Here is a 23,495-nt window from a genome sequence, read left to right as displayed (position 1 = left end):
CAGGCCATTTACTCCAGCAGCTTGCTAAAGACGACCAATCAATTTCGTCAAATATAAAATCAGCTTTAAACTCTCTTCTGTCGCATAATTGTGAGTATATTTAATCCTATTATCTTCCTATCACTTACAATTTTAAAGCATCACTGGATGGTTTCTTTAATCATCAATCTATACCCATTCTACACTCAAATCAACACTCTCAACCTTCTCTCTCATTAATTTCTTATTACAGTCAATCAGATATGCGATTGATCGCGAAACTACTGCAATTATCAGAGTATGACGATGGTTATCACGAGCAATACATTCATTTCACTTGGAGATTAGAAATCGCTGTTATAGATTCTCTCTCTCCTTCTACACCACCTCAAAATTCCTCTTATCTACTTAAACCTGATGATACCCCAAAACAATACAACTCTCATATACCTAAATATGATGACCATTCTAGATACTCAAACAATTCTATCAAAACTTGGATCGAATGTACAATTTGCAAGAATTCCACTCCTCACAATACCTTATCTGAAGGTGCACAACTTTATTCTTTTGGGAAGTACTTAGAGTTGTTGTACTACTCAAATAGCTTCTTACCTTCAACATTATGCGATCATTCTAGAAGGTGTCTCGATAGTAATATTCCCTCGAAAACCAACTTTGTCAGATGGTTTGATCTGTCCAGTAAAGCTAAACTGATCAAGATGACTCTCCATCCAATCAATCCATTTGACATCAAGGGACCTAAAATACAAATTAAAGAATCACAAAGTAGCTCTTCGGATGAACTTCAATATCCTACTAATGTCGAGCGTTTTAAACTAGATAGAGATTCGGCTGATTCAGTCTTTCGTTCTACCAGGAAAGATATTGCAATATACTTTACGACCGAAGCGAGAGGTCATCTTAATGATTTGCTAAGGGATTATTACAATCATATATCCTCAACGAAGAAAAAAAATAAAGCCAACACTGATACTGAATCTGTTCAGCTTAATCGTAGTAACAGTGGTTCATCAAAGTCAATGTCACAAGCAGCTGCTACTCTTCTGGCGATTTCTCAAGCTTCCAATAGCCATTACAATGTCAACGCTTCTCATTTTCAACCTGCAACTATATCGGCTGTGTCATCATCGGCTGTACTAAAACATCATTTGACGCCTGCGGCTGCAACTGCAAACAGAATCAAAAGGTTATTTGATCAACAAGAACTGGATCTTTTAAGGCAACTGAAAGAAGTTCCTCCTGAGCATGCCAATAATGTAAGAAGAAAATTAAAAGAAACTAGTAGAGCATGTAGAGCCCGCCTCGACGCCTTCAGAAATAAGTTCATTCCCGATAGCTACTATAATAAGAATGACCTACGTAAAAAAGAGAAGGAGAAAGAAAAAGAGAAGGATAAGGATAAAGATAAGGGCAAAGATCCAGCAATAATACCCTCTGAAGATAGCAGCAATGTTGAAGATAATAATAATATGAACCATAATCAAAAGGAAAAGGATAATAGCGAGGACAACGCTAAAAAGGAAAAAAGCAGTAATGACTATCTCAACAATCCACGCGTGCATGCCTTCCCTGGTAGTAGTATTCTGGTTAGAGAAGATGAGCCCTCCTCTATTATTGCATATGCTTTGTCGTGAGTGCTAAATTTTTGATCCAGAAGTGACATGTTAAAACTCTATAGCTCGGATGTCTATCTCGACGAACTACAAAATATGAAGAAAACGCGTATTGCAGAAGAAAATGGCGAAATAGACAACAGCTCCACACTCGAGAAACAGCAAATATCTCCAAATTCGAAGGAAAAGTCGAGGGAGAAAGATAAGGAAAGTGAAAAAAAGGAAAAGGAGCAACAATCATCAGCTCAAGATGTAATACATTGTAACTGGGAACCTGACAGTGAAGACCCGGCAGCATTCACAAGTAATTCACAAGACCCATGGTCATACTCAGTAACTAGAAAGGAAGGTACTTCAGATAATCCCGGTGGCTTACTCAATTTAAGGATGTTATCTTCTAAGCGTTCCATTGATAGTCTAGGTATGCTCAGATTACGATCGCCATCATCCAGACCAACTTCAATGATGAGTGATAGCTCAACCGCCACCAGTAATATGCCGCAGAATCCTTCATTTTCGATTGGGCCTCCAAGTGTCGGTAGCTCACAGACTGAACGTCAGAATAGTAATGCTTCCTCGAACTCTAATCAGAGAGCCTCGTTCAGAAATAATAATGAGAGTAACGATGGTGATGTCATTCTAGAGAATTTAATGTCTGCAGAACAACCAGAGCAACCGGGATCTAATGAGCAATCATCAGAATTAACCCCAAGTAAGAATTCTCATAAGAGATCGTTGTCAGCATCTAGTGATGCAAGTTCAGTGAGCAATACGCAACAAAATTCAAGGCAAAGGTCACCAAGCGGTTTATCATCTGGTATACCTGCACAGCCTATTCCAAGACGTGTATCAGAACTATCACAAAATAGCGATAATGAATCAGCTACGAGTAGTACTAATGATATTTATGGTAAATCATGGACGTCAGAACCTGAGAATGCTCTAAACGAGTTTGAATTATCAAGAAAAAGAGACGCAACGAATAAGACTATTGAAACCTTGAAAGAAGAGGAAGAACCACAAGAAGATTTAGCTAGTCTAAGGGATAATGACGCGATTAGTGAATCACCTGAAATGATTAATCAAGATAGTAACAACACGAACAATGTATCGCAGTTTGTACCACCACCTCCAAGTTCCACCGGTAGTTACATCGATGAGGAGATAATCGCCGACGAAAATGCTAAATCTGGTGATTCACAAGTTTCAACAACGCCAACTCTTAGGCCTTCATTGACTAGTCGTGCATCAAGTAGCTTCAGCTCTATATTTGCTCTTGGACGTAATAGAGAAGGTGCTATACCTGATGATCAGCTGCACGCTCAACCATCACTTGCATCTCTTTTGAATGATGACAAAAGAGGACGTAGTAGTAGCGCTAGAATGGAAGAATCTGCTAGTAATACTACTAGTGATGTAAAGGAGGTCAAAGAATCACCTCATATTAAATACGAATTCGGAGATAAAACCAAATTTGGGATAACAATCTACTTTGCAGAAGAGTTTGATGCGCTTAGGCGTAAATGTGGTGTCAGTTCTCAATTGGTGAAATCTCTTTCAAGAAGTTTAAATTGGAGAGCAGAAGGAGGTAAAACTAAAGCCAATTTCAGCAAAACAATTGACGAGAGATTTGTTATTAAGCAATTGACAACCAGTTGGACAGTTGATGACAAACATGCTTTACTTGAATGGGCACCAGCTTATTTTAAGCATGTTCAATCTAATAAACCTACGTTACTTTGCAAAATTCTTGGGTTTTATAGTATTAGAATATCACCACCATCAGAATCTAAGTCCAATACTGCTATTAGAATGGATCTATTAGTAATGGAGAATCTATTCCATAATCATTCAATATCAACTGTATTTGACTTAAAAGTAGGTATTTTTTTGTGTAAAAATTTTGATCTAACATAATAAAAGGGAATTGAAGGTCGTAGATGCAAATCTGGTGGTACGTTAGGCGATGCAGATTGGGAAACATCTGATAATATCAATTTGCACCTTATCCATTCACATGCAAAGCATATAATTGAAGAAGCTTTAAAATCAGACACACAATTTCTCATGGATCAGAATATAATGGATTATTCGTTATTGGTTGGGGTTGATTTAAGAAGACGTGAATTAGTGATTGGTATAATTGATGCTATCGGAGCGTTCACTATAGCAAAGTATATAGAAAGTGCAGGTAAACATTCAAAACAAGCAATTTTCAATCCAACTCAATCAACTAGATATTCTAAAGTAACTGTTTTACCACCAATTGAATATCAGAAGAGATTTTTACAAGCTATTGATAAGTACTTTTTACCATGTCCTGATAAATGGACAGCAATTGATAGTCAAGACGAAAGTACTAGTCAGGATGATGTTGATACCATAGTTTCAAATAATTCTAATGGTCAATGTTTACGTAAATTACCAAATCCAATATAAAAAAAAAGTACATAAAAGACAGCAATGGCATATTTTACAATAACACTCATTAATCGGTCTATTAATCTATCAAAAGGATGTTAGTTGTACAATCTATATATATATATATATATTGAAAATTATAGTTGAGTCTTTTGTAGGCTGTCTGCAATCGATTCCTCGTTTTCATTGTTGATAGCATCTTGTAATGCTTGCTCTTTAACAGATTTTATCATAGTTGGTTTATAGGTGCTTGACTTTTCACCTTGAAGATCATTGTACCATCCTTCATTGAGACCTGCTTTTTGACGATCCTGGTGGGGTTGAGAATGATAGATGTATTGAATATAATACTTACCTTGATATTAAATGGTCCACGTAATTTACCACTAAAATTCAACTTAACTTCCTTCCTAAAAGTTTCAATTGGATCCAAATTTGAATGTTTGCAACAATAGAGCATCCACTTATGGCCAGCAGTGACATGAGTAATTTCATCATGATGTATCGTCTCTAATACCTCAGTAGATTCTAAATCACCACTTGCACGGAATTTCTCAATAGTAGCTGGGTTAACATCTGATAAAAATGTTAAAAATTACAGTATGGCCAATCAATCAACAACCAACCTAAACCTCTAGCTTCATGTACTATAGAGTGTTAGATACAAACACATTAGAGAGTAAAACTTACCTAGATGAATGATGGACAATCTACTAATAAGACTATGTTTGGTATCTTCAGCACTATCCCAAAGCGCACCGTGAACAGGAAGAGCACCAAAGTAACTACCCATATCCTACGGAAATTTAAACGTAAACTGCGAAAACCAATTATACATACCTCTAGCCTACGTCTTAAGAGACTAAAATGTTTTGCCTCATCTAGGGCAACTTGAAGCCAATCTGAGAAGTAATCCATCGGCATACGGTTACTATTTGGTTCTGGAGATGATGCGCTAAAGCGTGCAATAATGTCCCACGCTAAATCAACAGCCCATAATTCAATATTTGCCAAGGAATGAAGCAAAGCAATACGTGATTGTAAGGAACCTGCTTTACCTCTCTTACCTGCACGTGAAGGATCAACCTCCCTTAAATGACTCCTTGGTGGCTTTTCAGGTGGTATAGCTTTTCCTATGTTACGCAATTTACCTGTCTTGAATAATTCACCTGCTCTTCGAGTGTATGCAATTTTGAGCTCTGGATCCGCAGTTTTGAGTATGAGTACTGCCCAATGTGCCAGTGTTTTCGGTTCAGGTCCTGATATCTTCTCAATTGCAACACTCTGAGGTGTCTCATTCTTCGACGTTGCGAATTCTTCCGAGACAGGCCGTATGCCGACGACTTCCCAATTAAAAGAATCATTTGTATTAATGTATAACTCATTATCACGTAATTGTACCTCAAATGTACAGGCTTTTACGCCGTAACTTGATTCGCCGGATGATAAACTAACTGAAATAGTTGTAAGAAGTGGTATAAACTAGAGAGAAATATATCTCACTATCATATGCGTGATATGGACAAACTGCGATAACATCAACTACATCTTCTATATCATCCTCAACTAATTCCAATGAAGCATTTTCCATAGGTGCACCAGCGTGAGGACAATTACTTTCCTAATTGAATTTAAGTAAATTGAAGGATATAACTCTAATGAAGGCATACCAATGCATAAAATTCTTTTATATTGATGTTACCGTCCTCAGCTAGACTTTCCATACGAAATAATACCAAAGTCTGATATTCATTACGAAATCTTAGAGTGATGACATGCCTTTTACTCTCCTTTAAATTTTCTAAGCGATCTATTCTAATGAATACCATATTTTCTTCTTCAGTGTTTTTTAGATAAGCAGTTGAGAATGAATTGAATGAAAATAATTTAGTTTAAAATTACAATTGTTATCAAATATGTCAACAGATTGCTCCGTTTAAATTATAAATCTGGAAAAGAAATAAACAAACTTGAGTTTATGAGTAAAAAAAATCGTCTATAATAGTTTGAGAATCAAAGTGAACTGTTAAATTAGGTTTCTTTAAAGTCTACTGTATACTTAATACTGCATAGTTCCTGATGCTAACGTAGACAAAGCTGTACTTGCGTTAGATATTGTCGGTGTGGCTGGAGCTGATGATCGCGGTTGTGGTATGGGAGTTGCATGTTGTGAAAGTGGTGACGTCGTTGACGCCGGAGGTGTACCTAATAAATTATCATCATCATCACCATCGGGTGATTGAGGTGGTGGTAAACCTGCTGCCGCAGCTGCAGCAGCTACAGCTTTACGTTCTCTATCTTTACGTTCCCTAACGTGTGCTGGTGCAGGTGGGGGTGTAGGATGTGTACCATTCGACAACATCGCTAATCCGATTGCACCGTGTGCACCTGAGTGTGCATAATGATACCTCAAACCGTTCATATTCTTGTAACGTTTATCACAATGACCAACTTGACAAAGATATGGTCTAGCGACTGCTTCTGCTTCTGCTAATGTTAAACCGTCTTGTTCCATACCATCTCTAACAACGTAATTACATTGACCATGTAATCTATGATACTTTAATCCATTCGCTTGACGGTAAGCTTTTGAACAACCAGGATTTGGACATTTAAATGGTTTGTCATTGCCACCTTCACCTGAATCGACTGGTGTACCTGATAGACCAGCAGGTGCGACACCAGACATGGATGGTGTAGGTGTCGATGATGTTGGTGTTACCTTACCAGACGCACTCGGCGTTCCAACGCTCGAAGATGGTTGTAATGGTGTTGTAGATGTGGCGGGAGGGTTCGAATTATTATTAGTTAAATTATTATTATTGTTATTATTGCCATTATTGTAAGCCTTAATTGCTGCATCGGCAGCACCTCTTTGTGCGCCAGTCGTTGGAAAAAGTAAGCCAGGGGTGACACATTGTGGCTGTTCATTGTTTTGTCCATTATTACCGCTTGTCGATGGGAATAAGGGCATAGCGTTAATCGCTTGTGATGAATGTGAAGACATACTACTCGATGGCTCAGCATCGAACATTTCGTCGTCATCCTGTGAAGTTGGTTGACTACTCATTTCAGATTCCAAATTTGGTGAGAAAGGCGGGCCAAAGCTACCAAGCGGTGCCTTAGCGTGCAAAGATGTAGGTGCACCTCTTGGATTTGAGTGTAAAATAGAAGTTTCGAATGCGGATGTTGCGTCATTATTTTTGTCACTATGAGCTACTGCTGCGGCAGCCATAGCACTAAGGGACATTCTAGCGAGCTTGCTATCCTGATTCATACTCGATGGAGAAGTAGACAAGTCCATATCGTCTACTTGGGCGTCGTCGAACCCGTCATGATCTTCCTTTTTGCTGTCATCGAGAACGACGACGTGGGCTTCTTCATAGTGTTGTATAAGATCGTGAAGGTCTTTCAATTCCATTCCACAACAGTTGTAATTCTTGCACTGCCGATAACATTTAGAGGATGCTGATAGGCTGAGGCTATGAACTCACGAATTCAGATTCTGCTTTAAAGGGTAAACCGTTTTCAGTTTCTACACTGCCACAGTGCATTTCAAAGCTAGAAAGAGGATATTATGAGACTACTCCACTGTGTTAGATAGGGGTACTTACTCGATAGGGCTCTTTCCTAAGCTCGTACCTAGTAAAGCGGCGGCTCTTGAATAGCTGCCAAAACGTGGTGAAACTATAAAACTACCTGGGCCTGTAAAGGATAATCCTTGCTGAGCGGAGAAGGACCTGCCACCGAAGCCACCCATCGATCTGAACGATCTCGGTGATGGCTGGTATCCATTGTCGTCTCTACCAGGCCCAGCTGATATTGGTACCGCTGATGGCATACTTGAATTCGCTTATTGTATGTGCGTGAAGATGGTTGTGCTTTTAGAAGAGGTGAATAAAATAGAATATAATAATATAATACTATAGGCTGCTATTATACTATTATATAGTTATAATTAGTTCCTTTGCTGCTCTCTGTCGTCACAATTCAAGATACGATCCCTCAGCTTGGTCGGCTTTAATTTCAATACATTCAGCCGAAGGTTAATAGGCCGTAATTATTAAAAAAATGCTATGAATCTAGGCTACAAAGTTATACAATTTATTAGTTATTCCCTCTATATTCCTTTAATCCCTCACATTCGCGCTTTGGTACCTTTCACTCAAAGTTCCTGATAAATGAGATACTTTCCCTAAAGTCCGATCAAATAAATGTTATCCCTAATATTACCCGTACATTGCTATCTTTTTCATCCCTCTATATGCTCCCGCGTAAATCCGGGATGAAAATTTGCTTGTCAAAACTCATGCAGCCTAATGCAATCATTAATTTAACTCCAATGACATATATATAACCTTATTTTACATTATTATAATTCTACATCACACTCTTTTCCGGTTACGTAAATAAAGTTCCGGAACGCAAGTGCGTAATCTAATCTAACTAACATGATATAATCTAGCATATCAAACATAACAAATATATATTTAAAGAGTATACATACAAAGTAAAGCTGTCATAAATCTCTGTCTCCTAAGTACAGTAACATTAGAGTGTGAAAAATGGTGTTTCTGTTTGAGGCTTTTGTTGAGCTGGTTGACCGAATGGACCAGACGCATTATTTACAGTCCATGGGTTATTGTTAGTCGTCGGCACATTTGCTGCTGGTTGTGAAAAGGCTGATTGCGCTTGTCCAGTGAATGCGCTACCACCACCTGTTCCAGTTACTGCACTAGGCAATGACGCTCCAAACGGTGATGCACCACCCGTCTTCTGTGGTGCAAACTTTGCCGCACCAGTTGGAATTCTAAGTAAACCTTCATTACCGAAAGTATCTAATCCCGATCCAGATGCCAATGCATTAGAAATATTCTCATGTTTTGCATCATTGGTCTTGAGATTAAGGCCAGGGTTCCTTGGAGGTGAGTTACCAAAGTCTGCACTCGTTGACGTTGGTAAGTTTGGCATTGATGGTCGATGGTGCAGGCTTGGACTTGGTGCAAAGTTTGCGGGTATAGCAGGTTGAGGTGAAGCTTGAGGAAGCTCAGTTTGTACAGGTGCATTACCAGTTAAGTGCGTTGCAAAAGGATTGTTGGATCTATATCCTGTTTTCTGCTCTTGCAATGGCTGTGGCGATAGCATACCTGTCAACATAGCTTGCTGTTGCTGTTGTTGTTGTTGTGCAGCCAATTGTTGTTGTTGTTGTAACATCATTTGTTGTTGCTGCATCGCCATCGCCTCCTGTTGTTGCTGGAAAGGGTTGAATGATGTCATCTGTGGTTGAAGTGAACTCAAATCTGCCATTGCAAAGCCACCTGTAGGTTGGGATTGTATAGGATTACCGAAGAAGTCCACTTGCTGCGGTTGGTTGTAGGCATTTGGTGACCATATCTGAGTTGAATCATCGAAGAGTGCGTTGGCGTTTGCATTGTCGAGCTCAGCTTTACGACGAGCTTCTTCTGCTCTTTTCCTGTCTTCCTCTTCTTGTGAGAGTTTTAAAGCTCTAGCCAAGTCGTCATCACTCTGACCAGTTCTCAATTTCCTTTGCTCCTCCTCTTGACTTCTCATTGAAGCTTCTAAAGCGCGAGCAAGGTCATCGTCCTCATCACGTCGTCTCCTCTGTGGAAGTGAGCGTGACCTTGGTCTATTCCCTGATACGCCCAATTCGTAATCTTCATCAGGACCATAAGTACCTGGAGCACCTTTAGTCATTCTATCGCGCATGAATGCTCTATTTTTACGCTGATCGCGCAACCTTGAATCGTCTGAGAGTAAGTTTGAAATATCCTTGGCTTTCTGCCTGACGTTAGCGCCCTGGTCCCTACCGTCATCGTCCACGTGTTGAAATTCCTTGAGTGTTTTTATAATATAAGCATTATCTTTAAAGTAATAAACGACATTCTCTGATCCCGCGTGTAGAAGGTAATCGAGTAAAGTGAGTGACTGTCAGCTACGTCAGCAATAAATCATAAGTTGAGAAAATACACACTTTAAAAACGTGTCTCCAATTCTTTCCTTTGTCGTTTAATCTTTTGTCAAGCATTTCCATAATTTCAACGAAATCGTTTCTGATAAGGTTGTTAGTGTGTCTACGTAGGGGTAGATATGACATACTGATTATAAGTCAGCTGTGCTAATTCATTCATTTGTGTACCGGATGGACCCCAAGGATCGTTTGAAGTCGCTTCTCTTACTTTCGCTGTAAGCTGTGTTAGAGTTGCTCGGAAGAGATCCTATGTACTTTCCTTGAGAATCAGAGAAACCTATTATATTGTTAATAGACGAAGATATAGAAGTTAAATATCCACACCTTTTGCGTAGTTCTTGACTACACGCATCGATTTACTAGCTAAATTGGACATTATAGGCTAATAATTATTGTTAAATTACTGTATTATATACATTCTACTATACTAACCAGTTTATTTTATGAAATCCAAGCAATGATGGTGGTGGCTGCGTCGATGATGAAAGTAGGTTATAAACCGACTAAATTCTTATTACAAATTAAATATACACGTTATTATAGATTCATTATACATAAATATATCATTATCTATAGTCATCTCTTGACATCTCCCGACATCCCCTTTCATCTCTTCCTTCTTGTTCTCCAGCATCCAAGGTTAAAATGGTAATTATAGTCTAAAAATTGATATAACAACTCTGACACTCTATTAGGCTCCTTACACCCGCCCTGAGACCGTTTTAAAGGTTAGTTTGAAATTCTTCAGTTATTTTGTAGTATCTCATATCTTTTATAGAGGGCTGAGGGTGAGTCAGATAGCTTATTATAGTTTTATTATAACATTCCAATAGAGCTCGTTGCTGTCAATCAGCACACAGCTGCACTCCAGTCACTTCAAGAAATCTTCACTTCAAAGCGTTTCAGGTCAACTCCTTTAACTAGTTTAGAGCCAATTATGCTCAGATTCGTTGAATTATGCGTAACTTTGCGTAAAACTAGATCTGCAAAGGATGGTTTACTTCAATACAAGAACATTTCACAAAACCTCAGCGTTCAATCAATCGAATTGGTTTTGAAGCGCTTTTTGCAATTATCTGAGGACAAAGTTATTGAAGCTAAGCGTACTGTTGACTTTTTACATCCTGAACCTCAAGATTCCACCGTCGCCGTTGACGATTTGGAAGCCGCTGAGACCCCTGAGTCAATCCTTATGAGCGCTGTCTCCTCAGACCAAAACAGAGATAGAACTGAGAGAGCCGTCGTCACTCCATGGTTGAAATACCTCTGGGATGCTTACCGTACTGCACTTGACACTCTCCGTAACAACGCACGTCTTGAAATTCTTTATCAGGTGAGTCAAACAAATACTTCCTTAAACATTCTCTAACAGAAACACCAGCAAATTGCTAATGAGGCTTTCAAATTCTGTCTTCAATATTCACGTAAGACCGAATTTAGACGTCTTTGCGAGTTACTCAGATCACATGTCGCAAATGTCTCAAAGTATGCTCATCAAGCTCATTCTATCAACCTCACTGATACTGAAACACTTCAACGTCACTTGGATACTCGTTTCGCTCAACTTTCAGCTGCAGTTGACTTGGAATTATGGCAAGAAGCTTTCAGATCAGTTGAAGATATTCACAACTTACTTGTTATGGCTAAGAAAGCTCCAAAGTCAGCAATAATGGCAGAATATTACGAGAAGTTAACTAGAATTTTCTTGGTTGCTGACAACCGTCTGTTCCATGCTGCTGCTTTTTCACGTTACTACGGATTAGCTCAATTCACAGTTGCAGACGATGCTCAACATGAGAAGCTTTCAGATTACGTCCTTCTCTCAGCTCTCGCTGTTCCAGTTCATAGTTCATCAACTGAGGATGCAGTACGTGCTAACCAAAAGTTGTCATCAATCTTGAGTCTTCAGAAGGTTCCAACTAGAGGTTCACTCCTTAAGGATGCTATTACAAAAGGTGTACTTAAGCGTGCTTCAGCTGATGTTCGTATGCTTTACCAACTTCTGGAAGCTGACTTCCATCCACTCAACGTTTGCGAAGCTATTGCACCAGTAATAGCCTCAATCAGCAAGAACGAAGACACAAAAAAATATGTTGAACCATTACAAAATGTCGTTCTCACTAGAGTGTTCGAACAACTTGCTCAACTTTATGATAACGTTGAAATTACATACGTTCTCAACCTCGTTAAGCCACTTGGTAGAAACTCTGAAAAGGAAGTTGAGAAATTCGTTATTGGCTCATGCGCAATTGGTGGTCTTAAAGTTCGTATCGATCATGTCAAAAAGAGCATCGCTTTCCAAGAGGACATTTTCGCACACTCAAAGGCTAATGAAGTTGCAACTGAAGAATCATCAAAACTTCAACCAACTCCTGCTGACTTGGTTCGCTATCAATACGCTCGCTTAAGTGATGTGCTTCAACAGACAATCTACACGATTGATAAGCCGTCAATTGAGAAAGCACAGAAGCAACAAGAAGATGCATTTGCGTATGCTTTGGCTAACATGGAAGAAGAGCGTAAGCATTACTTGTACAGACGTGCTATTGTGACTAGACGTCGTGAATTGGCTGAAGAGGACTCTGCACGTCGCGAGAAAGAAGACAGTGAGGCTAGAGCACAACGTGCTAAACTCGCCGCTGCTGAACAGACCAAGCGTGAGCAAGAAGAGGGTATCCGTAAGGAACAAGAACGTATACGTCGTGAAATGGAGCAAATCCGTATTGATGAGGCTAAGAAACTTGCTCAAAACTTGGCCGAGAAGTCTGGCTTAAAGGTTGATGTAAATGTGAGTATTCGCCGTGTCTCTATACCTTACTAATCATTAATTAGAATGTCGATGAACTTGACACAAATAAACTTGTCGCTCTTCAAGTCGAGCACCACAAGAAGGAACAAGATCAAATGTCAGAGAAATTAAGAGTCATGTTCAAGCGTATGGATCATCTCGAAAGAGCCTTCAGACGTGAAGAAAAGCCTCTTCTCGCGAAAGACTTCGAAGATCAACAAAAGAATGATAAAGCAATGTACGATACTAAAGTTAAAGAGACTAACAGGTTAGCAAAGGAGACATTCGATCAAACTTTGGCAAATAAGCAACGTCTCCAAAGAATCGGACCATCGTATCAATCGTACAAATCTGAATTGGAAGCTAAATTTAGCAACCAACGTAAGGAGGCTCAACGTAAGGCTGATGAGGCAATCCAAAAGGAGATCTCTGAACGTCGTGAGAAGGTAGCTGAACAAAAGAGACTCGAGAAGGAACATGAAGAGGCTCAAAAGGCAGTCGCTCAAGCTCAAGAAGCTGAGCGTGCACAAGCCGAAGAAAATGAACGCAAGAAGCGTGAAGCACTAATGGCAGATAAGGAGCGTAGCGAACTTGAAGCTTCACAACGTAGAGCTGAGAGAGAAGAAGAGCGTAGGAAGACTGAAGAATTTGCCAGAAAGCAAGCAGAACGTGAAGAGGCGGCTATGAAGAAGCAACGCGAGACAACATTCCAGAAGACAGGCAGTGTCTGGGGAAGCGGTGCTCGTCCAACTCCATCTGGCGGATCAACTGGCTCAGCTCCACAGCCTGGTGGTTGGTTAGCTGCTAGACGTCAAGCTATGGCAGAAGGTAAGATCCCAACGAGGCCATCAGGAGCTGCACCACCACCAAATCCTAATTCAAGACCACCACCTGGTAGAGGTGGTGACGAGAAGCCAAGTGCATTCGGAAATATGAGGAGAACTGGTAGCAACACACCACCAAGTTCAGCGCCACCTCCAAACCCACAAAGAAGATGGTAAAGAACAGAAGTGTAAATAGGTGATTTATGTAGAGAATAAAATGGTTTAAAATTATGTTACATTGGTTATCATCATGATTGTCCGTTAAGTGATTGGTATCTTAAGAATAATGCCTACTTAATATGCAACTCTTAATGTTCGTCTCTTTCTAAGCATAAGTTTGGGTTGGAAGCGATTGGGTGAGCAATCACAACTATCGCAAAAGCTGTTATCATTGCATGCGCTGATCTTTGTCTTAAAAAATTCGATTCCGGCCGGTTGAGTTACGATTTTGAAAACTTGATCACCATCGAAGGTAACTTGGTTCAAAGTAGGACAAGCCTTCTGGAGTGCCATAGTAGAGTCTAACTCCGGGTCTTCAAAAACCACCTGAGCAGATTTTGGATTGAGAGTAATAGATTGAAGCTGATTGAACGATGGGAGGATAGCTACCAAACTGTCCAAATTGAGTGAATCCAAAACAATTAAGTGCTTAACCAGGTTTCTGTTCTCACTCTTTATTAGACTCCTATCATACTTGCAGCATTCCATTACAGAGTCGACCGTCAAATCGTTCAAATGCTTGTTCACGAGACGCAATGACTTGAGCGTTGATTTATTGCAATAATTAGTTATTTTAGTTATCAATTCAATTGGTAGTCGTTTCATATCCTCAGAACTTGATCGTTCGTTTCCAAGGTCCAAATTGAACTTTATTTTCTGATATGCATTATGGCTATTTATTTAGATTTTACAAAATGCCGCAGTAACTCCAGCGTAGTAAGTGCATCTTCATAACTCGAATGCGTAGCTACCGGTAAATTATCACCCTTTTTCTGTGGCGTAGCATCTTGTATGAACTTCTTCAATACGTCAGCAGCGAGGTTACGCAGCGAGTTTCTAAATGGCATTCCAGCCGGATGTGGGAATAGTATTGCCGTATCAAGTATATTATGATGAATTATCCGCAGTGCGTTCAAATCATTCTCTAGACCATGTCCGACGATTATAGTATCCTTCCCTACACCGATCTGGAATAGGCAGCTTCTTATACCATCAAGATCGAACACCGCTTGATTTTCAATTTGTTGTATCGTCACTCCGGAAAATCTATAATTGTTAATTGCGTTAAATATTTCAAAGCCGTACTTACCTCGTGTTCGGATCTATCATTTTGCTTGCCGGCCGAACTATCTCGTCAAGGAGAAGCTCCCCCTCGGCTCCAACGACGGTTAAACGGGTTAAGCTCATTCCGGCTGTTGTAAAACTCATCTCGCAATCCAGTGTAACGAGTTCGAGACTACTCTTTTCGGGAGTATGTACAAATGCTGCTCTTTTGTGCAGTTCACCAGGGTCTTTCTCGACGAATACATGTGGACCAGTACAACAACCTGTGCTACCCATTTGAGTCGAACAGCAGGACATAATACGCGCCCGCCTCCCATCGACTTTGCTCGTGATTGGCCTACCATCATGGAATGTACAGTCATCTTTGAGGATATTGTCTTCAACTATGAATTTACGATTGCAACGGGCGCAATCTTTCATCTGCCCAATCGCGCTTGTCTCACTTCCACCTTCTGTCTCAGGGGTATCAACGACGTAGCCGTATTCTTGGAGTAAATTAAGTGATGGTATATATTCAGCAAGTGTCTTCCTATTTAATTGATAACTATGCGCTCGTTCGGCATCTTCTAATCGCTTTTTAAGTGTATCTTCAGTACCGATAAGTGGTGAATTAATGTCTGTAATAGGTGATCTTCTTTTTAACTTTATGAGAATGTTTGCAGTTGCTGATTTATAGGTATTCTTCTGTGCTAGTTCGTATATCTCTTCCTCTTGTTTAAATGCATCATTCATTGCTAACTTCTTATGCTCAGGTAACTTAGCGTACATTTTGATAAACTGTTCAAATAAAGCAGTTAAGCTACGCTGTCTGTCTTGTACGGGTATCCTTGAATGGCTTGCACTGGCTTGTATCCTTGGTGTACCATTCGGTAATGTTTGTGGAATTGTAACTGGTTGTTTTATAACTCTTCTCTTCGCTGGTTGTACTGGAATTGGATCACTTGTACGCTTTGTAGCTTTCTTAGCTGGCTGTGTAGTTGTAATACTCGACTTTGATGTAGACGGTTTAGTTGCTGGAGGAGACTGCAAACTCTTATGCGTAAATACACAGTGTCCAGATTTACAGCTTAATTTATTGTTGCACTCTAAATTTTGTAGCAATCCGAGGACAGGGAACATCGAGGTTAGAATTGAACGTCCATCAATGAGTTTCATAGAACTTCCTGATCAAATAAAGGATATTCCAAATGGTCAGGACATTATACACTCACCTGTTGACTTCAGTAATGTAGATAATAACACGCCAATCGTCATAGACAATGGTGAGATAGAAGTTATATGCTTTTACATCGACTGAAGACTATAGGAACAACTCAATTACGCGCTGGGTATGCTACAGAAGAACTCCCTAGCTTAGTCACTAGAAACGAAGGTTCTCGCTATAAAGAACGCAGAACGAATCGTAACATGATGGTATACGGTGACGCCTTAGAACTTGATTCAGCTAGTAAAACTCAGTCCAAGACTCCGCATGAGTCTGGAATAGTCACGTCTTGGGACACAATGGTTTGTTAGCATACACACACCAGAATATCAATTCACAATAGTACAGGAGAACGCATTAGACTGGACATTCCTTAGAATGGGTTTAAAGAGCACACCACCACCTATCGTTATCTCAGAGCCACTCTGTAATCTTCCTTATCCGCGATCCCGTGAGTTGTCTATTGTTTTTATCGCCAAATTGACAATAAGAAGAAATGTCGGAGCTGCTATTTGAGGCGTATGACACTCCGAAACTATCATATGGTGTTGACAGTCTATACTCCTTCTACAATTCGAATGGAACAGACGGTCTCGTTATAAGTGCATCATCAAACATGACTTCCGTAATACCCGTCTTAGATGGTAAAGGTATTTTCTCCACTTGCAAGCGAGTCTCCTGGGGTGGTATTCAATCCGCTGATTTGCTCTTGAAATTGATTCAACTCAAATATCCTGCATTTCCAACAAAGGTTACCCCTATGCAGTCTAATGTATGTTCCCGGTAGATAATCGAGGTATTACTTACAAATAGCATAGTTTATCTTGGAGAATTGTTGCACTTTCGCGGATGATTACAATGATTTCATTAAGGATATGGAAAATCCAGACAATCTCAAGAAGATTAATAATGTTATTCAATTCCCTTACGTTGCTCCAGTGGGCGAATGTCTTTACTCTCATTTATCTACTTACACTGTTGTAGGTTGTTGATGAGAAGTCAGCCGAAGAACTTGAGCGTCAGGCAGAGAAGAAGCGTGAAGCCGCCCGTAGACTGCAAGAACAAGCAGCGAAAACGCGCCTTGAAAAGGTACGTATTAAGTAGACACTAATTCATACATTAACAAAACCAAGCTTGCGAACAAAGAGGCAGAAATCAAATGGATGGAACAACTGAAGGAAAATAAAGCTAAAGAACAGCCTAAGGCCTATCTCCGTCGCTTACAAGATGAAGGTTTTGAAGATGAAAAGGAGTTCGAAGATCTCTACAAGCGTACTGTCAAAACGCTGCAAAAAGCAAGAGATCGTGAATTAGGTATCGAAGATACTGCTGAAAAGGTGAGACATATGATAATGTTTCATCAAAGCTGACGCAATGTATCTTTAGGAGCAACCAAGCTTTCATCTTGTTGATGTTCCAGATCAGCAACTTAATGAAGAAGACCTCAAAGAAAAGAGGAGACAAAGACTACTTAAGGCCGGTTATGACGCTCGCATGAGGATCAAAGAAGAGAAAGAAGCCGAACGTAAAAAGATTGAAGAGATAGCTAGACAAGATGAATATGAGAGGACACATCATCACGACAGGTGGCTGCAGAAGCTGAGAGATGATTACAAGGTCGGTAGCTTTCCCTCTGCTTTACAAACTTTAATTAAAATATTCAGGTCGGACTTATACGTCAAAAAGAGAAGGAAAGAATGAGATATGCTCTAGCAGACCGTAAATCAGCAGCTGCGCAAAATAGAATGAGAAACATAGCCGACCTCGCTAACGAAGGCAAGAGCAATGAACCTAAAGGACAAAAACGAGGCCGCAAAAAGCAAGGTGTCCAACAAGACGAGGATACATTTGGCGCTAAGGATTCTGACTGGAAGATATATAAGGATATCGTAAGTTGTCTCCCCTACTATATACTTGCTAACAATTATAGAAAAATGAAAATGATAGCGAAGACGAAGAAGAAGAAGCTGCGAATTTGGACGAGATGGAGGCCAAGCTTCTCGAGAATGACTCTCAATTCACGGTGGAAGATACCCGCCAGGCCCGTCGCAAAGCACAGCGCAAACTTTTAACGACGTTTTACTATGGTGGCGAAGATCCATATGAGGACGTTGGTATGCATGATGAACAACAGGAGACACCTGAACAGATACAACAATCGCACCAACTCCACCTTAATATCGAGAGGTACAGAGTCCCTGAGGTTCTCTTCCAGCCGTCAATCGCGGGTTCGGACAGAGCGGGTTTGGTCGAAATGGTCAACCACGTTCTCAAATCATTTCATGGCGAAGAAAAAAGTCGACTATTAGGTGTAAGTTACAATTTTACGCTCGTTAATGAAATCTGACAAGGTGACTCGAGAACGTGTACCTTACTGGTGGCTATGCATCTCTCCCAAACTTTGACAATAAATTACAATCGGCTCTTCGTCCGATAGTGCCAGTTGGCAGTCAATTCAATGTTACACGCGCTGTTGATCCTCGCTTTGACGCTTGGAAAGGTATGGCGCGTTGGGCACGCGAATCAGATGGTGTAACTGGTTGGGTGACTAAACAAATGTGGGAGGAAGAAGGCCCTGACAGACTAGAAGCTATTGGAGCTTATAGGCATAACTTGACATTTTAATTTATATGTAAAATTGTAGTTATATTCATTATTGACCTAGAAAAAACTTTCATGCGAGCAAATATGTGAAATATAGTGGCTTTTAATGGGTGTATGTAAGATATATACCTTCGTAAAATTGTGTTTTCAGTATATTTCTGTAATGACCATCTGAAATTGCTGATAAAATCTTGATCATTCCTCCAAACATTCGGATTGACATTACCTATGATATGAATAACCTATCAAAAGTGTACATTTGGATTTATAGAATATATCTTGTTATTGATATTTTATTAAAATACCCATACTTGCAGTACATAACTGCATTTTGTGAAAATTATCCGGACATCTCGGTACTATTGACCTATGAGAATATATAATATATAGGACATCCCCATAATCGTGCATAACAAATACATTAATTCCGCTCCGGGCTTAACGATGTCCGTAAAAATTGGCACAGCTAGTGACGTATTGTGACGATCACTTGGATACTACTGACCTTGACAACAAACACCCACAATAACAGACTTTTAAAATGTTACTTGCACGTTCAAAGATATCAACATACGTGGCATTGCCACTGACTAGGGGTATCCTTCAAGCAAATAGCTTATCAACATCTTCACAGCTATTCGCCGCTAGCAGAGCTACATCTAGCAACCCTGGCTATCCCCAGTCAAGTAAACCTACGGTAGAAGATGTAAACTACGAGAAAACCCACGCAAACAGTGATCTAGATTTATCTAAGAAAACTGGTACAGAAGGTGTTCACTTCCAGAAGACAGCTCCATTCCAAAGGATTGAACAACAAACATTAGATTGGAACAATAAACCATTAGGCGACTATTTACTCACAAGTCCAGTCTACACTAAAGAGGAACTCGACAGTGTAAAGATTCTTGAATTTGAGAAGAAAACACTAAGTGATAGGCTCGCAAATGCACTAGTAAAGCTCCTCAGAAGCAGCTTTGACATTGTGACTGGATATAAACATAGAGAGATAACACCAGACGTTAAAGACAAGCCATTACCATGGTTGATTAGTAAAGGATATGTTTTGAGTGAAAAACAATGGCTAAGAAGATTCATTTTCCTCGAATCAGTAGCTGGTGTACCAGGTTTTGTAGCCAGTATGCTCCGTCATCTCCGTAGCTTGAGACGTATGGACCGTGATGGGGGTTACATCAATATGTTACTTGCAGGTACGTCATACATTAGAGTAAGATAACGCTCACCAAAAATAGAGGCTGAAAACGAAAGGATGCACCTTATGTCATTCCTTGCTGTTGAAAAACCATCAATCTGGATGCGAGCAATGGTTTTAGGCGCTCAAGGTGTTTTCTTCAACTTGTTCTTCGTGTCGTACCTTATCAACCCAAAGATTTGTCATAGATTTACTGCAGTCTTGGAAGAGGAAGCTGTTGTCACTTACACAAGAGCAATGAAAGGTATGTATTCCTACTTTTATTTTAACTTCTGGTCTCACGCAACTCCAGAAATAAAAGCTGGCTATGTTCCTGGTTGGAAACATAAGGAGATCCCATCGATAGCACGTGGTTATTGGCAATTACCAGCTGATAGCACTATGTTGGATCTCGTTATGGTTGTCCGAGCTGATGAGAGTAACCATCGCTTCACGAACCACACACTCTCCGAATTGGATTTGAACAAGCATTTAAATCCACTTTCTCTTCAGGAGCCAGATGCCATCACTCGTGGAACGTGAGTGGATATGTAGGCCGTTCATATAAATGCTAATTACCCACACAGAAAGTTAGGCTTTACACGCGAGGAGAGTGCAGCATGGTTAGCAGAAACGTCAAGAGCAATACAAGAGAAGAAACTCGAAGGTACTTATGAGAAATCTCACCACCATTAGGTGTGATACCTAAATTTTATACAACTCACTACTCACTGTCTTAATTAAATATTTCAATTGTTTTAACAAAAATGCATAAATTAGAAACTTTCAATAAGTAATTTTAGACCATCATAACGTCTAATCTGGAGAGTTGTTGAAGGACATCACTGGAGATCCTAAATCTCAGGAGACCAACGAACATCATGAGAGTACGAGCTTTAGCGCGGAGCTGTGACATTTTCTAAAAGTAATCATTAGTAAGCTTATAAAATAATTCAACTAATATTCTCACGTTTTGTCTCGAGCTATCACCAAATGGAGATTCTTTTAAGTTTGCATGTATCTTGAAGAGTATGTTCATAGTGATGAGTAAAACATCGGAGAGATTACGTGAAATACTTTCATCCAAATCTTTAAACTCTTCACTTTTTCTCGTAATACTAATAACATCTCCGTTGAGAGGGATAAGTTTGACATCTTCAATTGTGCTAAGTGCAGCGTCTAATTGTGATTGTTCATAAAGTGTGAGTGCCTCTTTCAATCTAAGGAGAACGCCAACAGTTTCTCTGTTCTTCTGGCTAACGCGATGTGCGATTCTTGCGTCACGCTTATAATGATCGAGTATACCACGTGCGAGATCGAAAATATCATCATTTTGTGGAGCAGGATTAACAGACAATGATGCACCCAATTCCCGACAGAGAACGGTGACAACAACGTCATATTCTTCTGCAAGATTGTATAATAAAATTGCATCCTTTGTACGCTTCTCGAGTTCAGCTCGAGAGGCTGCAGATTTGACAATATTGAGAAGGTAATCACGCTCATCATCGAGCTTAATAAGTTTCAAATCGCGTTCAATCAAACCTTGAGTTTTAGTGCCATCTGGTTTGACTTCACCGAGTAAGTGTGCGTACGATCTGGTTTCGAGTACAAGGTCCTTGATATAGGCATGACACAGTGCGATTTGTTGTCTTGAGATAGGTTGTGGTGCGTCACTGTTAAGACAAATCAAGTAGAGATATTGAAGCGCTTCTTGTGGATCAGAACGTGCGAATATACGTGTGTATCTATGTATTATCCTTGCGAAATCTAGTGCTGGTTGTCCATTTGCGTCTGATGTGACTATTAATAATGTTAGCAAGTCTAGATAAATAATTCTAAACGAAACCTACGTAGCTCAATTTCAGAGGTATGTGATTTCTCCGGCGCCCTGAGTAAGCCATAGTAAGACAAGGCAACTGCGAATTGCACAGCGTCTACTTGGTATTGCAGATTATTGTAGAGATACCCAACAGCTCTCTCGAATTGACCGCAAAGGAGCAAAACGGTGAAGTATTTGATAGGATTGTTTCCTTTTGGATCGAAATGTTTTTCACCGAATTTGAGCAATAAACCAGCCAATTCTCTCAAACCGAATGACTCAGAAGGCGTATCTTCACCTGGTGAGCTTTCTCTAACAAGTGAGAGTTGTAACCATAACCAGTCTTCAGTTGTATTAGTAACTGATGGAAGATTACGTCTTGAAAGTTCCGCTCTACCAACAAGCTTGTAAAGAGCGTGCTTATATGGATCGATAGATCCACTCTCAGCCGCAAATCTAATTCTTGTGTTGTAAGTTGACATGAATCTGTCCCTGAGTTGCTTTGGAAGGCGTTGATCTGGAGAATCTAACCATGCCTTGAAATACGGAACAAACTCTCTTTCAGTTTTACCCAAAGCTTCCTCACTTTCAGTAGCTAATTCAAGGGCTTCTTGAGCATGTCCAGTGCGAAGAAGGGTGAAGAGCATAGCCCAGATTGGTTGACCCGAGATGATCTAAATAGTTTGTCAGTCAGTTAAAAGTGAAGATTTAAATAAGATATACCTCAATCTTTGGATCTGACCAGCCACCATTTTTGCGGTATTTCACGTTCAAGAAACCTCTAACCTTGTTTTGAATGAGAGGTACACCACCAACTTGAGCTTGTGATGGATTTTGTACGATAATCTTTTCGATATATTTCAAGAATTGATGTTCTAAGAAACGCTTTGAGCCGTTTGTCCACATTGTACGCAAATTTCTGGCTGATTCGCTTTCGACGCTCTCGAAAAGATAAGCATGAGCGTATTCACGTTCACTAAGGGCTGCCCTTTGAAACTCTCCATTAACAACACTCTTCTCTCTTAGGCTGGATGCTAAAAGGTTCCAACAATCGTGTACTTGATTCGAGCGGGAGTCTGTGGTTGACAATGATTTTGCTACGTTAGCGAATTCTGAGATTAAACCGTAATTGTAGCCTTGTAAACGATATTCGTTGAGTTTCTTTACGACGTTTACGTAGCTGTTCATCCGGGTATTCATAGCGAGGCTAGTTGAAGGGATTGATGCGTGAACGGAAGCTGAAAGAGAAGACTCTGGAAGGTAATCCATAGTAGGGGCTATACCTGTAGCGTGTTGGCCTAGCTCTTCAAAAATAGCAGCCTTGCGCTTATCCCAGGAAGTTTGCATGTTTGTAGCCAAATTATCATGGAAGTCGTTGAGGGTATCTCTCCTGCCCTCTTCTATGGCTGAAATGATAGTCTGCTCGTAGTCGTGCCTAAGATAGCCCTGGACGTCGTTGTCATGCAAAGGCTGGAGGGGTTCAAAAGTGCTGTTGAGGTTGCTATTGACGTTGAATATCTTTGAAGACAAGTCACTAGCATTCAATCCGCCTGAAGCGAGCAAGTAGTGTGCTCGTGAGTCGATATCACCGCGTTGCTTGTGTACTAGTTTCTTTGACTGATTCTCAATTTGGTCTAAACCGAGGTGTATTTGTGGTAAATCAGGTTTTGATAAGTGCGTTGTAAGCGTCCTAGACTGGGCTAATAAATCAGCTAAACTCATTTTGCAACTATCTTGGACGTGAGCGCTGAAGA

General features: G+C 40.1%; 10 protein-coding genes across 10 annotated transcripts; 4 read left to right on the top strand and 6 right to left on the bottom strand.

The window, feature by feature from the left end:
- Window positions 1–493: 493 nt before the first annotated feature.
- On the top strand, window positions 494–8,009 carry WALSEDRAFT_59536 (hypothetical protein). Its single transcript, XM_006956607.1, has 11 exons — window positions 494–1,633; window positions 1,682–3,494; window positions 3,540–4,348; window positions 4,393–4,613; window positions 4,664–4,684; window positions 4,728–4,833; window positions 4,878–5,491; window positions 5,541–5,658; window positions 5,708–7,482; window positions 7,532–7,598; window positions 7,652–8,009. The coding sequence occupies exons 1-3, from the start codon at window positions 702–704 to the stop codon at window positions 4,053–4,055; spliced, it is 3,261 nt and encodes a 1,086-aa protein (XP_006956669.1). The 5' UTR covers window positions 494–701; the 3' UTR covers window positions 4,056–4,348; window positions 4,393–4,613; window positions 4,664–4,684; window positions 4,728–4,833; window positions 4,878–5,491; window positions 5,541–5,658; window positions 5,708–7,482; window positions 7,532–7,598; window positions 7,652–8,009.
- On the bottom strand, window positions 515–8,009 carry WALSEDRAFT_43333 (hypothetical protein). The gene is made up of 10 exons (XM_006956608.1): window positions 7,652–8,009; window positions 7,532–7,598; window positions 5,708–7,482; window positions 5,541–5,658; window positions 4,728–5,491; window positions 4,664–4,684; window positions 4,393–4,613; window positions 3,540–4,348; window positions 1,682–3,494; window positions 515–1,633 (listed from the first exon to the last, which is right to left on the bottom strand). Exons 1-3 carry the CDS (start codon window positions 7,876–7,878, stop codon window positions 6,097–6,099), a joined length of 1,680 nt encoding a protein of 559 aa, XP_006956670.1. The 5' UTR covers window positions 7,879–8,009; the 3' UTR covers window positions 515–1,633; window positions 1,682–3,494; window positions 3,540–4,348; window positions 4,393–4,613; window positions 4,664–4,684; window positions 4,728–5,491; window positions 5,541–5,658; window positions 5,708–6,096.
- WALSEDRAFT_62652 (DUF455-domain-containing protein) lies at window positions 4,175–5,761 on the bottom strand (the record flags this gene model as incomplete). Its single annotated transcript, XM_006956609.1, has 7 exons — window positions 4,175–4,348; window positions 4,393–4,613; window positions 4,664–4,684; window positions 4,728–4,833; window positions 4,878–5,491; window positions 5,541–5,658; window positions 5,708–5,761. 7 exons carry the CDS (start codon window positions 5,759–5,761, stop codon window positions 4,175–4,177), a joined length of 1,308 nt encoding a protein of 435 aa, XP_006956671.1.
- A 496-nt stretch (window positions 8,010–8,505) lies between the features above and the next one.
- Window positions 8,506–10,497, bottom strand: WALSEDRAFT_59535 (ENTH-domain-containing protein). The gene is made up of 6 exons (XM_006956606.1): window positions 10,467–10,497; window positions 10,351–10,409; window positions 10,286–10,303; window positions 10,155–10,239; window positions 10,030–10,108; window positions 8,506–9,983 (listed from the first exon to the last, which is right to left on the bottom strand). The coding sequence occupies exons 2-6, from the start codon at window positions 10,400–10,402 to the stop codon at window positions 8,589–8,591; spliced, it is 1,629 nt and encodes a 542-aa protein (XP_006956668.1). The 5' UTR covers window positions 10,403–10,409; window positions 10,467–10,497; the 3' UTR covers window positions 8,506–8,588.
- A 7-nt stretch (window positions 10,498–10,504) lies between these two features.
- On the top strand, window positions 10,505–13,815 carry WALSEDRAFT_62649 (hypothetical protein; the record flags this gene model as incomplete). The annotated part of the gene is made up of 6 exons (XM_006956605.1): window positions 10,505–10,513; window positions 10,722–10,754; window positions 10,805–10,814; window positions 10,860–11,359; window positions 11,408–12,814; window positions 12,859–13,815. The coding sequence occupies 6 exons, from the start codon at window positions 10,505–10,507 to the stop codon at window positions 13,813–13,815; spliced, it is 2,916 nt and encodes a 971-aa protein (XP_006956667.1).
- WALSEDRAFT_59533 (hypothetical protein) lies at window positions 10,909–16,162 on the bottom strand. Its single transcript, XM_006956603.1, has 3 exons — window positions 14,948–16,162; window positions 11,405–14,904; window positions 10,909–11,353 (listed from the first exon to the last, which is right to left on the bottom strand). Exons 1-2 carry the CDS (start codon window positions 16,075–16,077, stop codon window positions 14,535–14,537), a joined length of 1,500 nt encoding a protein of 499 aa, XP_006956665.1. The 5' UTR covers window positions 16,078–16,162; the 3' UTR covers window positions 10,909–11,353; window positions 11,405–14,534.
- WALSEDRAFT_31415 (hypothetical protein) lies at window positions 13,821–14,490 on the bottom strand. Its single transcript, XM_006956604.1, has one exon. The coding sequence runs from the start codon at window positions 14,461–14,463 to the stop codon at window positions 13,933–13,935; it is 531 nt and encodes a 176-aa protein (XP_006956666.1). The 5' UTR covers window positions 14,464–14,490; the 3' UTR covers window positions 13,821–13,932.
- Window positions 16,163–16,177: 15 nt separating the features above from the next.
- Window positions 16,178–18,788, top strand: WALSEDRAFT_59532 (actin-like ATPase domain-containing protein). The gene is made up of 11 exons (XM_006956602.1): window positions 16,178–16,184; window positions 16,229–16,428; window positions 16,475–16,577; window positions 16,621–16,898; window positions 16,945–17,064; window positions 17,111–17,215; window positions 17,260–17,463; window positions 17,513–17,743; window positions 17,791–18,015; window positions 18,057–18,437; window positions 18,488–18,788. The coding sequence occupies exons 2-11, from the start codon at window positions 16,330–16,332 to the stop codon at window positions 18,749–18,751; spliced, it is 2,010 nt and encodes a 669-aa protein (XP_006956664.1). The 5' UTR covers window positions 16,178–16,184; window positions 16,229–16,329; the 3' UTR covers window positions 18,752–18,788.
- A 453-nt stretch (window positions 18,789–19,241) lies between these two features.
- Window positions 19,242–23,474, bottom strand: WALSEDRAFT_59531 (NIC-domain-containing protein). The gene is made up of 4 exons (XM_006956600.1): window positions 22,465–23,474; window positions 21,773–22,415; window positions 20,890–21,722; window positions 19,242–20,838 (listed from the first exon to the last, which is right to left on the bottom strand). The coding sequence occupies exons 1-4, from the start codon at window positions 23,461–23,463 to the stop codon at window positions 20,719–20,721; spliced, it is 2,595 nt and encodes an 864-aa protein (XP_006956662.1). The 5' UTR covers window positions 23,464–23,474; the 3' UTR covers window positions 19,242–20,718.
- Window positions 19,270–20,703, top strand: WALSEDRAFT_31412 (alternative oxidase; the record flags this gene model as incomplete). The annotated part of the gene is made up of 4 exons (XM_006956601.1): window positions 19,270–19,938; window positions 19,981–20,184; window positions 20,233–20,458; window positions 20,507–20,703. Coding segments are annotated over 4 exons (1,208 nt in total), but the record flags the coding sequence as incomplete, so codon positions are not given.
- Window positions 23,475–23,495: the final 21 nt, after the last annotated feature.

This window comes from Wallemia mellicola, assembly GCF_000263375.1.
Source record: "Wallemia mellicola CBS 633.66 unplaced genomic scaffold WALSEscaffold_3, whole genome shotgun sequence".
Classification (NCBI taxonomy): domain Eukaryota; kingdom Fungi; phylum Basidiomycota; class Wallemiomycetes; order Wallemiales; family Wallemiaceae; genus Wallemia; species Wallemia mellicola.
Note: the sequence above shows the minus strand (reverse complement) of the source record. Positions and strands in the feature narration are given on the sequence as shown.